At 38.9% G+C, this 13,612-nt stretch overlaps 1 protein-coding gene across 1 annotated transcript in view; it reads left to right on the top strand.

Annotated features, from left to right (window-relative positions):
* Positions 1 to 13,612, top strand: part of Znf81 (zinc finger protein 81) — an 89,991-nt gene that overhangs the window by 31,515 nt on the left and 44,864 nt on the right. The window contains 2 exon segments of the mRNA XM_052754324.1: positions 1,085 to 1,190; positions 1,718 to 1,936. Coding sequence (XP_052610284.1) covers positions 1,883 to 1,936 — 54 coding nt within the window. The 5' untranslated portion in view covers positions 1,085 to 1,190; positions 1,718 to 1,882.

Raw genomic sequence — 13,612 nt, 5'->3', positions numbered from 1 at the left:
CTCTCACATTTTCTGTTCCATTAGTCCACCTTTGCTTAATCTTTTACGAAAGAAAGGGCATTTCTTGAAGCCTTTTTGTTGTGGTTGTTATGTTTCTGTTGAGGATTCTGTATAAATTTCTCCAGCATCTTTAGGTGATATTTGGAAGTGAAAAAGAAAATTCAGAGAACTCACCAATGCATTGTTTCTCATGTTGCATATAAATTATCCACTATTTCTTTCTACTTTTTAGAAATACCTATTTGTTATTGCCGTGTTATGTCATCATCGCTCCCTACTGCATCTTAGTCTCTTTCAAATTCACCCATTTCTGTTGTCTATTTTCTTTTTTTTGAGATTTATTTTTATTTTATGTGTATGGGTATTTTGCCTGCATATATCTCTGTACACCACATGGCATAGGCAGTGCCTGAAAAGGATAGAAGAGGACTTAGATTCCCTGGAACTGGAGTTAGAAACAGTTGTTAGCCACCATGTGGGTGCTGAGAACCAAACCTGGTTTTCCTGGAAGAGCAGTCAGTACTTTTAACTGCTGAGCCACCTCTCTCTCCATCTCCTTGTCTTCTTTTCTTCTTCTTCTTCGTCTTCGTCTTCGTCTTCTCCTTCTCCTTCTCCTCCTCCTCCTCCTCCTTCTTCTTCTCTCTCTCTCTCTCTCTCTCTCTCTCTCTCTCTCTCTCTCTCTCTCTCTTTGGGTTTTGATTTTTTAAGAGAGGGTTTGTCTGTATATGTAGCCCTGGCTGTCCTGGAACTCACTATGTACGTCAGGCTAGCCTCGAACTCACAGAGATCTGAATGCCTCTGCCTCCTGAGTGCTGAGCTTAAAGGCTTGTGCCACTACACCCAGCTGTGAATGTGAACTTTGAAGTAAGGTAGACTGGGTGTAACTTGTAATCACTAACCTTCTGTTTCTGCACATAGAAAGTACAGAAACAAGAATTATTAATATGTAGATGAAAGGTTTTGTGCAAATTATAAGACATATCTACCTGCCTTTGCATATTAATGGGTCCTTATACAGGGTAATTAGTCTTTATCTGGAAAGCTTGGGGTCAGAAATGTTTTGTGTTTTGTGTTTCTTTTTCAGATTTTGGACCACTTCCATTTAACATGAAGAGGTATAATGAGGCTGAGATCCAAATCTATAATTGAACTTCTTATGTTTCATCTCCACCTTACAGCTTAACTTGAAGGTAATTTATGTAATATTTTTTGCAACCTTGTTTTGACTGTGATCCTTCACAGTTAAATGTGGAATTTTACATCTCCATATCATGTCAATGTTTAAAATGTTTTGGGTTTTATTAAATTTGAGACTTTGAGATTCAGAATGCTCAACCTGTATAAGAGTACCTGCTGATATGTGCTCTATTTTCATTGTGCCAGTCTTATGATAAGTGCTTCATAAACATCATTTCATTTTAATTTTCACAGCTACTTGAGATAGTTTTTATTCATTTAAAAGTAAAACTCAAGAAACATTTTTATAATATCATGCCTAAATATTGTAAAGCTAAAATTTAAATTTTTATTAATCTTATTAGAAATCTCGCATATTTCCTCCTATTCTACTTTCAATCAATATTTCTGGGACTTTGTCTACTGTGGGTGTCCAGTAGATACTGTAAAGTATCCAGTGGATTGAACTGTACTTTGGCACTATCATATGTTTAGTAGCAGATGTTGTGTGATTCTGATAATTTGTACACTGTCTTTTCAGGTATCTTTGAGTATCTGTGGAGTCCCAATGAGAAATCCCATAGCAAAGACTGTGGGATCTTCCTTCTGACCCTAGAAGATCCTGTTAAGTCTACAGACTTCAACAGAATTGGAGAACCTGAACAGAGCAGAGTTACCAACAAGAGAGCCCAGGGATAGCATTAACATGGTGGCCATCCAAGACCCTCCTCAGCCAGCGAGACATGGCAAGGCCTATGAGGTGAGGGGAAAAGAAAAGAGATCGAGGCGGTAGGATTTTGTTTATCCTGAGCTTCTGAGGCTTAAAGAAAAACATAATTTTATGTGCATGTCCCCCATCCCTGATACAATTTTCACAACCATTTGAAGCTACATTCTAGTAGGGTCTACATGAAGCTATAACGAAACCTTTTAAAGAACACTTTATTATTTTAAGTGTGTGGATGTTGGGCCTGGATGTATGCCTGTGTACAACATGAACACAGTGCCCACAGAGAACATAAAAGGTCATCAGATCTCCTGGGACTGGAGTTACTGTTTGTTAGCTGTCATATGGATGCTGGAAATCAAACCCAGTTCCTCTGGGAAGCAGCTAGATGCTCTTAACTACTGAGGCATCTCTCCAGCTCCTACCCTATTATTTTAATTTTTTTAAAATTTTAAGATAGGGTCTTGCTAAGTTACCTCGACTGGCCTTAGACTTGTAACCCTTTTAGCCTTCTGGGATTATAGATATGTGCTACCCTATCTTGCACCTTTCTATCTCTTATTTTCCTTCAAATTAATTAAAAAAACACTTTTTCTTCTAAATCTTCTGTTGTACATCATTAATACTATTATAATTTTTGTTCAAATAACTTAAAATTTTTAGAACATCCCCACAAACACCCCACTATTACTATTTTATAGTTGCAGTGACAGTATCTTATTACTTAGAGAGTATTAGTTTAATTTTTTTTAGAAAGGGTCTTACTATACAGCCTTTGCTGCCCTGGAACTTGCTATATAGATCAGGCTGGCCTGTAACTCACAAAGATTCACCTTCCTCTTCCCCATGAGTACTGGGATTAATGGTGTATGCTACCATGCCTAACTAATAGTTTAATTTTAAATTTAATGTTTTAGTAATATAGACAAAAAGTTTGAAAAGTACAAATCTATATAGTCAAAGTTCTCCTATCCATTTTTCTCCTATATGCTCAGCTTTCTCTAACACATATAAAATTGCTTCATTTTCTCTGGGCTGTATTTATTTATTTATCTGCCTATTTGTCTATCTGTCTGATTGTCTGTCTGTCTATCTATCTATCTATCCATCCATCCACCTATCTATTTTTTACAACCCAACCACTGTTTCCCCTCCTTCCTCTCCTCCTTGTCCCCTCCTACACTTTCCCTCTGTGCCTCCCCCTCCCCATCCAGTCCTCCTGTTTCTTTTCAGAGAAGGACAGGCCTCCCATGGATATCAACAAAACATGGCATATCAAGGTGAAGCCTGGACAAGGAACCCTAGTATGAGGATAAGGGTCCTAAAAGCCAGCAAATGAATTAGAGACAGCCCCTGCTCCCACTGTTAGGAGTCCCACAAGAAGACCAAGCTACACAACTGTAACACACATGCAGAGGGCCTAGGTCAGTCCCATGTAGGCTCTGTCAGTTCAGTCTCTGTCAGCCCCTATGAGCCCAAGTTAGTTGATTCTCTGGGTTTTCTTGTGTCCTTGACCCCTTCTGGTGCTGTGGGATGTCCTGTACGCTGTAAATATATGTTGCTATGATTGATTGATAAATAGAATGCTGATTGGCCAGTAGCCAGGCAGGAAGGATAGTGTAGGCGGGACAAGGAGGAGGAGAATGCTGGGAGGTGGAAGGCTGAGGCAGGGAGACGCTGACAGCTACCATGAGGAGACTCATGATGTAAGATATCGGTAAGCCATGAGCCACATGGCAAGGTATAGATTTATGGAAATGAGTTAATTTAAGATATAAGAACAGATAGCAAGCAGCCTGCCACAGCCATACAGTTTATAAGTAATATAAGTCTCTGTGTGTTTACTTGGGGGATGCGAGTGGGAGAGATTTGTCCTGACTATGGGCCAGGCGGGACCAGGAAAACTTCAGCTACAAATGGCCCCCAAGGGGTTGGCAAGAGTTTCCACCTAAAACCTGAGAAAAGAGATTCTAAAACGGAGCTAAAAACAGCTTCCTAGTTGTCTCTCTCAAGTTAGCAGCAGCCTGCGGGTTTGAGCTACTCTATGGCAGGTTCAAGTCTTGCGGGCTTGACCTACGCAATGTTACACAGAGGTGTCTCCAAGTTGTGCACTATGCTGTGTGTTAGATATAGTTTTTGCTAGTTTTTAAAAAAAGGGGTTTCTGAGCTACACGCTGCTGGTTGGAATCATAGACCCACTGCTTCCCAGAGTCTGTGGGAGCATGGTTTCCAGAGCTGCCGGTAAACCACCACCATGTTGAAAAGCTGAGGTGGGTGGAGCCAGCAGCCATAGCTGCCGTTTCAGTCTTAGAATGCTGCAGTTTAAAGCAATAGATTCACAATAAGACAGATTGAGATGGGATAAACCTCTAAACAGTTTACAATGTATGTAAAAATGTATGTAGGCTTGAAAGAGAAAAAAAATGCAGTTATATAAAGAAATAGTTTTTAAAAATAAAGTCTTTAAAAAGACAGTAAAAGTAGTATAAAAAATAAGCCATGTAAAGATGGATATTACACAGAATCTGGATTGTATTGTCTTTGGAATTTTTAACAGCAGAAAGACATTTGATTGTAAAAGCTATTGAGCTAAGCCAATATGTATATTTTAAAGATACTTTGACTTCAAAATTTGGATCTAAGGACAGGTTGCTTTGGAAAGGAGGCTCTGCTTTTGTTTCCACAGAAAGCAAGAGGCTATGGATTTGTTCCAGATTAAGATACATCAGGTTTGACCAGCCAAGGCCCCCTGAAAGGTCTCCGATGACACCATGGCCCAGATGATCCAACATCCAGAACCGTTTCAAGGCAACTGGCTCAGACGATACACCCTCATGGACTACTCCATAACCCTAAAATATTCTTTGTGTCCCCATAAGATACAGTGCCCTCATCCAGCAGGAAGTAGTATGAGAAGATACACCCGAATTCCCAAATATACCAAGTTGGCTTTGGAGATGGAATTGGCTCACTCCTTCTCTAAACCCAAGCATATTGCTAAAACAAAAGGTTGAGAGATTTTTCTGTCCCATATCAGAAGAGCCCTCTGGTGTGGGACAGAGCAAAACCAGTATTTTTATTTAAAAGCAGGTTGATTATAAATGTAATCTCTTTCTAAAGAAGAAAAGGGGATAGTTTAGATATGATAGGATGAAGGGGTAAATTATTGAACCTACTTTTAAAGAACAACTTGTTTAAAATGTTTTACATTGCTATAGATTTTAGTTTATTGACACAAACTTAGAGTCGATTTTGTTCTACTATATATATGTTTCTACTCTTGTTTAAGGTGCTATGCTTATGTAACTCATTTAGATTGTAATGGATAATTAAGAAATACAGATTAATAATTAGTCTTCTATGATAGTCAAACTTATAGTCATATTAAGTTTTCAAGGTATACATAGATATAATTCAGTTAGGTAGGTAATCTTCAAACACTTCAAAGACCTACAGAATATGGCATTTAAAATATTTAAAAAATTTTGACTTTCTGGACAGTGAGACATGTCTGCTTCTAGCAGCACCAGTTTACTTCAGAGAGGAGGATGGGCATCGAAGACACTCCAATGGAGTTTATCTTCACCTTGGCAAAAATAGCCATTTGGGCAAGAAACTGTTCTTGCCTGGACTGCTTGATCGACTGGACATGCAGGACCCATAGGAACGTGAACATTGAACTTTGATTGGCAAAATGGTCCTTCAGGTTCCTGCTTCTCAGAGGAAACTGCCAGACATTCTACAGGACACAAAGAGAAGTGACTGTGAGACTCTAGCCCAATGGGCTGATGACAGATGCCCCAACTTTACAGAAGAACTTTAGATGACTGTGCAGACTGCCAGCTGTCTCTGTCTACTCTTGCAATACTCTTGAAAGTTGCTTGCATTCTTCTCCCATTTCTCAGGTAATATTATATCCTTCTGAGGTCTTTGATATAGTTGAAGACTAGATAGTTATAATTTCCTTAATTATGCTAAAAGATAAGTTAGATATGAAATCTTAGACTCACAAATATAGGATAGATAGGATATCTTCTTTAATTCTGCCAAATACAAATAGACTAGATATTATAAATAGACTAGATATTATAACTGTAATTCTTGCTTGATAATTGTTTTGTTATATGTAATTTTACTATGTGAAAGTTAAAATCTTCCCTTTTGAAAAAACAGAAAAGGGGAATTAAGTGCTGTTGGATGTCCTATATGCTGTAAACATAGGTTACTATGATTGATTGATAAATAGAATGCTGATTGGCCAGTAGCCAGGCAGGAAGGATAGTGTAGGTGGGACAAGAAGGAGGAGAATGCTGGGAGGTGGAAGGCTGAGGCAGGGAGACGCTGACAGCCACCATGAGGAGAATCATGATGTACAATACCGGTAAGTGCTGTGGGATGGTCTGTATGTCAAGTGTGTTGCTGATTGGTCAATAAATAAATCACTGATTGGCCAGTGGCTAGGCAGGAAGTATAGGCAGGACAAGGAGGAGAATAAAGCTGGGAAGTGGAAGGCTGAGTCAGAGAGACACTGCCAGCCGCCACGATGAGAAACAGCATGTGAAGATGCCGGTAAGACACGAGCCACGTGGCAAGGTATGGATTAATGAAAATGGATTAATTTAAGCTGTAAGAAAAGTTAGCAAGAAGCTTGCCACGGCCATACAGTTTGTAACCAATATAAGTCTCTGTGTTTACTTGGTTGGGTCTGAGCGGCTATAGGACTGGCAAGTGAGAGAGATTTGTCCTGACTGTGGGCCAGGCAGGAAAACTCTAGCTACAGGTAAGCCATGAGCCACATGGCAAGGTATAGATTTATAGAAATGGGTTAATTTAAGATATAAGAACAGATAGCAAGCACCCTGCCATGGCCATACAGTTTATAAATAATCTAAGTCTCTGTGTGTTTACTTGGGGGCCATGAGTGGGAGAGATTTGTCCTGACTGCTGGCAGGCCAGGACACAGTAAAACTTCAGCTACATTCTGGCTCCTACAATCTTTTTTCCTTCTCTTCTGCAGGATTCCCAGAACACCTAATGTTTGGCTGTGGGTCTGCATCTGTTTTCATCAGTTGCTGGATGAAGCCTCTCTGATGACAATTGGGCTAGCCACCAATCTATGAGTAGAGCAGAATATCATTGGAATCATTTCATTGATTTTTTTTTTCTTTGCCAGGCATGTTTGATTCTATCCTAGGTCTCTGGGCTATCTACCCCCTGGGTCCTGGCCCTCCAGGCAGTGTCAGGGGTGGACTCCCATTCATGGCATGGGTCTTAAGCTGGACCAATCATTAGTTGGCCACTCCCACAATTTCTGTGTCGCCTATACCCCAGCACATCTTGTACGCAAGACAGATTGTAGGTTGAAGGTTATGTAACTGGTTTGGTGTCCCAATCTCTCTACTAGAAGTCTTGCTTGGTTACAATAGATGGCCAGTTCAGACTCCATATCCCTCATTGCTAGCCATATCACCTATTCCTAGGAGTCTTAGCTAGGGGTCACCTTCATAGATTCCTGGGAATTTCCATTGCACTAGGTTTCTAGCTTGTCCCCGAGATGCCCCTCAATTCCAGTTGTCTTTCTCAGTACTCTCTCCATTCATCTTTCCCTGACCTAATCCCTCCTGTTCCTCTCCCATCCCACCCTCTCCTCCACCTGCAATATCGATTCTATTTCCCTTTCCCAGGGAGATTTGTATGTCCCCCCTTGAGCACTCCTTGTTACTTAGCTTCTCTGGGTCTGTGGATTGAAGCATGGTTATCCTTTACTTTTACAGCTAATATTCACTTATGAGTGAGTACAGGTTTGTTGTTCTGGGTCTGGGTTACCTCACTCAGGGTGATTTTTTTCTAGTTCCATCTGTTTGTCTGCAGATTTCCTGATGTCATTGTTTTTAACAGTTGAGTAATACTCTAGTGTGTACATGTACCACATTTTCTTTATCCATTCTTTGGTTGAGGGACATCTAGGTGGTTTCCAGTTTCTAGATATTAGGAATAAAGCTGCTATGAGCATAGTTGAGCAAGTGTCTTTGTGATAGAATGAAGTATCCTTTGGGTATATGCCCAAGAGTAGTATAGCTGGGTCTTGAGGTACATCGATTCCCAATTTTCTGAGAAACTGTCATATTGATTTCCATAGTGAATGTACAAGTTGGCACTCCCTCCAGCCATGGAGGAGTGTTCACCTTGCTCTACATCCTCTACAGCATGAGTTGTCACTTGTGTTTTTGATTTTAGCTATTCTGACAGGTGTAAGATGGAATCTCAGAGTCGTTTTGATTTGCATTTCCCTGATAGCTAAGGATGTTGAATATTTATGTGTTTCTTAACCATTTGAGATTCCTCTGTTGAGAATTCTTTGTTTAGATCTGTACATAATTTTTAATTGGATTATTTGGTTTGTTGATGTCTAGTTTCTTGAGTTCTATATATATTTGGAAGTTAGCCCTCTGTCAGATGTGGGGTTGGTGAAGATCTTTTCCCATTCTATAGGCTGCTGTTTTGGTCTGTTGATGGTGTCCTATGTCCTTTACTTTACAGTAGCTTTCCAGTCTCATGAGGTCCCATTTATTAATTGTTGATCTTAGTGCCTGTGCTATTGGTATTTTGTTCAAGAAGTTGTCTCCTTTGCCAATGTGTTCAAGGCTATTCCCCACTTTCTCTTCTATCATGTTCAGTATATCTGGTTTTATGTTGAGGTCTTTGGTCCATTTGGGTTTGAATTTTATGCAGGGTGATAGGTGTGGATCTATTTGCATTCTTCTACATTCTGACATCCACTTAGACCAGCACCATTTGTTGAAGATGCTTTCTTTTTTCCATTGTATAATTTTGGCTTCTTTGTCAAAAATCAGGTGTCCACAGGTGTGTGAATTTATGTCTCGGTCTTCAATTTAATTCCATTGATCCACCTATCTTTTTATGCCAATATCATGCAGTTTTTATTACTGTAGCTCTGTAGTAGAGCTTGAAATCAGGGATGGTGATACCTCTGGAAGTTCTTTTATTGTACAGGATGGTTTGAGCTATCCTGGGATTTTGTATTTCCATATGAAATTGACATTAGTGAATGTTGAAAGCTCTGAGATGGGGCTAGACATGTGATGTAGGCAGTTTTTCAGGAGCAAATGGGGTCACACTTTATGTGAGATCCCCTTCCTCATAACATATTTTGTTTTGATTTTTTTTTTTTTTGAGATAGAGTCTCACTATGTAGCTTTGATTGTCCTGGATCTCACTTCGTAGACCAGGCTGGCCTGCAAGTTATAGAGGTCCATCTGCCTCTGCCTCCCTAGAGCTTGCATTATACAAACACACCCCATACCCAGCTTCATCACAAAATTGAAGGACTCACAATTGTTCATTGTAATGGCAACTTCTGTATCAGAAACGGTGTCCAGTAATTTGTGTCATGTCTATTTTTACAATGGATGCATTGCCATGTCCAGTGTGATGGATCTGAGCAGCAGTGGTAGGAGGCTGGGCACGTAAGTTTGAATTGGCAGTTTGTTTCCAGTCAGTTTCATCAAGTAGATCCTTAGTGTAGAGACCTATGTGTATGACCCAGAGCATTCAGCTATAGCTGTAATTTGTTTGCATAGTCCATAATACCAATGATGGTGGTCTAATCTTACTATATGGTTTTTCAAGTGGGAGACTGTACAGTTAGGCAATTAGCTATAACACAAGGGTCAGAAAAATCAGAAATCTAAGCTCTGATATCATTTTAGGGTTAAGCCTCCCTTCTCCTATCCCTGGCTCTGAGCTGTGTGTTGACCCTGGGAAAATACCTCCTAAGCAGTTGCTTTTGAGGCACAGAGGATCTTTTCAGTTTAGGCTTTTTTCTTCAAATGAATTTGGATCTTGTTTGAACGTTCTAGCATGGGAGTACAGCTACTCACCTATCCTTGACCAAAGACTGCTCCTCCTCTATTCAGGGAAGGTTGTTCTATTCAACTGAGTGTGTAGCTTCAGGAGGGACATACATGGAGTGATGAGGGTGGAAGGTGATATCTGCATAGCCAGCCAGATCAGCCAAATCAACCCTGGTGATCAATGGGGTTACAGATGTCAGCCAGATTGCCCTCACATCTGAATTTGGATCTTTACAAGATGGAACTTTCAAGGATTAGGATTTTACCCTCAAGACACCATTCCTATTTGTCCTAGTACGAATAGCAGGTTTCTCTTCAGTGGTGCTGATCTCCTAAGAATGACAACTACTTTCTCATCACCAGTTGAATGCTCTCCTGTCCTGAAAATTTCTCTATCAAACAAATTAATCCATTACCTGTAAATCCAACTTTACTCAAGTTCTCAGTACATGGGCAAAATAAAACTAGATTCTTGGCCAAAATATCACATGCATGGCCCTTAGCCCAGTTCTTGATAGTCTTTGTTCCTCTTTGAAATCTCATGAGTTGGGCCTACCTCTGCAGCATGAATCTAACTCAGTGTTTTCATCATTAGGCTCCCATCAGAATAGCTCATTAAGTTTTTTTTCTGAATACTAGGGGTTTTCTAGCCTAAACATCTCTCTCTCTCTCTCTTTAAGGTGGGAGTCTCATTATGTAGCCCTGGCTGTCCTGGAACTCACAGGGATCCACCTCCAGAGTGTTAGGATTAAAGACATGCACAAAACTTCCAAACTCTTGCACATTCTTTCTGCAAACAAGTTGCAAAAGTCTATGAATTGCAGGTCAAGTTTATTTCAGCAGTGGTCCCAGTTCTTAGTACCTATTTTCTGTTATTGCCATTCTTCTGTTAAGCCCATTCAGTAAAGTTTTTGTTTCAGATTTTTCTTTTTAGTTCTAGACTTTTCATTTGGTTGTTTTATGGTGTCTACATCTTAGGCAAGCTATCCTGTTTTCATTATGAACAATTTTTTTATATAAATATATGAAATAACTATGGATACCATTTTAAAATACTTTTCTGCCAATGCTGGCATTTAGGTCACCTCAGATCAGTCTTTGATAGCATTTTCTGTCGAATTTTTATTTCTACACATCTTTTGTTTTGTTCTGTGTTATTTTCGATTTTATATTAGTTGTTATACAAGTAGTTGGATTCCATTTAATTCCTCTTTTTTGTTCTGTATAATGAAGTGTGCACTTGGCTAGAATTAAACTAGAAACTGTCTCCTTTGTGGTATTTGATAGGTCAAATTTCAGTTCATATAAATAATCAACTAGAGATTTGAACAGCGTTAACTTACACAATTTAGAATTCATATTTCCTTGGATGCCTCTCTGCATTCCCCTTTAATTTTCCAGTGGTAATGAAGAGTGGAAAAATCCTTTTAACCAGGCTTGGTGACAAAGGCCTGTAACCCCAGCCACTGTGTTGTCTGGGGCAGAAAAGGTCAGGAGTTCAGGGCCTGCCTGGGCAACAGAATGAGTCCAAGGACAGCTACGGAGACTTAAAAGAGACCCTGACTCAAAGTAAAAAGAGGGCTAGGAATATAGCTCAGTGTTAGAATGCTTTTCATTACATTCACAAGGCCCCAGGTCTAATCCCTACTATGAGCAAACAAGGAAATTCCACTCTTTTTTAAGTCAATAAAACTTTCCCTCCCTCCCTCCCTCCCTCCCTCCCTCCCTCCCTCCCTCCCTTCTTTCTTTCCTTCCTTTTTTATAATTTAGTTAGTCTACATACCACTGACTGGGCTTGTTTACAAACAAACTTACCATCCCTTCTTTTAAGTGTTAATTCTCTTCTAGTAGATAGCTGATTTGAATCATTCTTCAGTATACTGAATGATTTTTTTTAGACAGGGTCTCACTATGTAGCCCAGGCTAGCTTCAAACATGAGATTCTCTTGACTCAGCCTTACAAATGTTGGAATTACAGTCATGCATGTCCATGCCTTGCTTAGTTGTCTTCTTTAAAAAATATTTTAGTCAATGTTTACATTTGTTACCTGTGTGAGGATTAATTGATAATGGTAAAATGATGCATTCATAGTGAAAATGATATATTAGTTAAGGTTTGTTGTATTCTTCCAGTACTTTGTTCCAGCAAAAATTGTTAAAAAGATTTATTTCTCCCATTAAATCATGTTGATACCTTTGTCAAATAACAGTTGACCATACAGATGTGGTTCTTTCTGGACTTTATTGTGTATATTTATTGATATATCTGTTCTTATACCAGTAGCACACTGTCTGAATTACTGTAGCTTTATAGTAACCCTATTTTTAAAATTATTGTAGTTTCCCCTCCCTGCAATCCTCTTACTCCCCCCTCCCCACCTTCTCTCCCCCCCATCCACTTCCTTTCTGTCTCTCATTAGAAAAGAACAGGCTTCTAAGAGTTAACAAGCAAACATGGCAAAATAAAATATAATAAGATGAAGCAAAATCTATCTTATTGAAGTTGGACACAGCAACCCAACAGGAGAAAAAGAGTCTTAAGGGAAGGCACAAGAGTTAGAGACCCACTTGTTCTCATAGTCAGTCCCATAAAAATATCAAGCTAATGTCTATAATATATGTGCAGAGGGCCTTGTGTAGATCCAAAAAGGAAGGTTTTTAACCTTAATGTAGTAAAATTACAAATAACAAAATAGTTATCAAGTAAGAATTACAGTTACAATATCTAGTCTATTCATATGTGACAATATCAGAGAAAATATTCAATTGTCTATCCTATCTTGATGAGTCTAAAGTTTTATATCTATTTTATCCTTTATTATAATTAAGGAAACTATAACTATAATTATCTAGTCTTCAACTCCATCAAAGACCCGAGAAGGAAAATAACATTACCTGAGTAAGCAGGAAGTGCAAGCAAGTGACTTCCAAATCATTTAAGAAATGACAGAAACAGCTGGCTGCCTGGACAGTCACACAAGGTTTCTCTGTAACATTGGGGCATCCAACTTTGGCTTATAGACCTAGAATATCTGACAGACCTTTTTCAGAAGCAGGAAAATTTGAAGGACTGTCCTACCCTGTCTTAGAAAAGTTCAGTAGTCACTTTTCTTTGTGTCCTGCTTGTCCAGATTATACAGCATACTTACTGTCAGCAGTCAAGGCAAGGGCAGTTTCTTCCCCAATATGCCAGTTTTGCCAAAAAGAAAACAAACTCCATATGGAGTGTCTTCGGTGTCCATCTTCCTCTCAGGAGTAGATCGGTGCTGCCAGGAGCAGATGTGTCACATTAAAAAATGTTATTAAAACATTTTAAATGTTGCATTCTGTAGGTCTTTGAAGTGTTTGAAGATTACATATTTGGAATGTATCTCTGCACACCCAGAAAAGCTAACTAACATGACTATTGGTTTGATTATTATAGATGACTATTAATCTGTATTTTCTAATTATACATTACATTTTTAATTGAGCTGTATAAACACAATACCTTAAACAAGAGTAGAAATATATATATATAGTATAACAAAATTGACTTTAAATTTGTGTCAATAAACTAAAATCCATACCAGTGTAAAATATTTTGAGATGAACAGTTGTTTTTTTGGATTAAAGTAGATTCAATAATCTACCCTCCTCCCCATCATTTCTATATCATATTCCTCTTTCATTTCGGTATCATATTCCCCTTTCTTCTTTAGAAAGAGATTGACTATGACCAACAACAATTTATAACCAACTCCCTTCAATGAAAACAAACATTTATAAACAATATTTTGGGAATTTGGGTGTAGTTTTCTAGACTACTTCCTGTTGATTGGGGGTACTGGTAACA

This window comes from Peromyscus californicus, unplaced genomic scaffold (genome assembly GCF_007827085.1).
Source record: "Peromyscus californicus insignis strain IS unplaced genomic scaffold, ASM782708v3 Scaffold_10__1_contigs__length_136768540, whole genome shotgun sequence".
Classification (NCBI taxonomy): domain Eukaryota; kingdom Metazoa; phylum Chordata; class Mammalia; order Rodentia; family Cricetidae; genus Peromyscus; species Peromyscus californicus.
The sequence above is the reverse complement of the archived record's forward strand: the minus strand, read 5'-3'. Positions and strand labels throughout refer to the sequence as shown.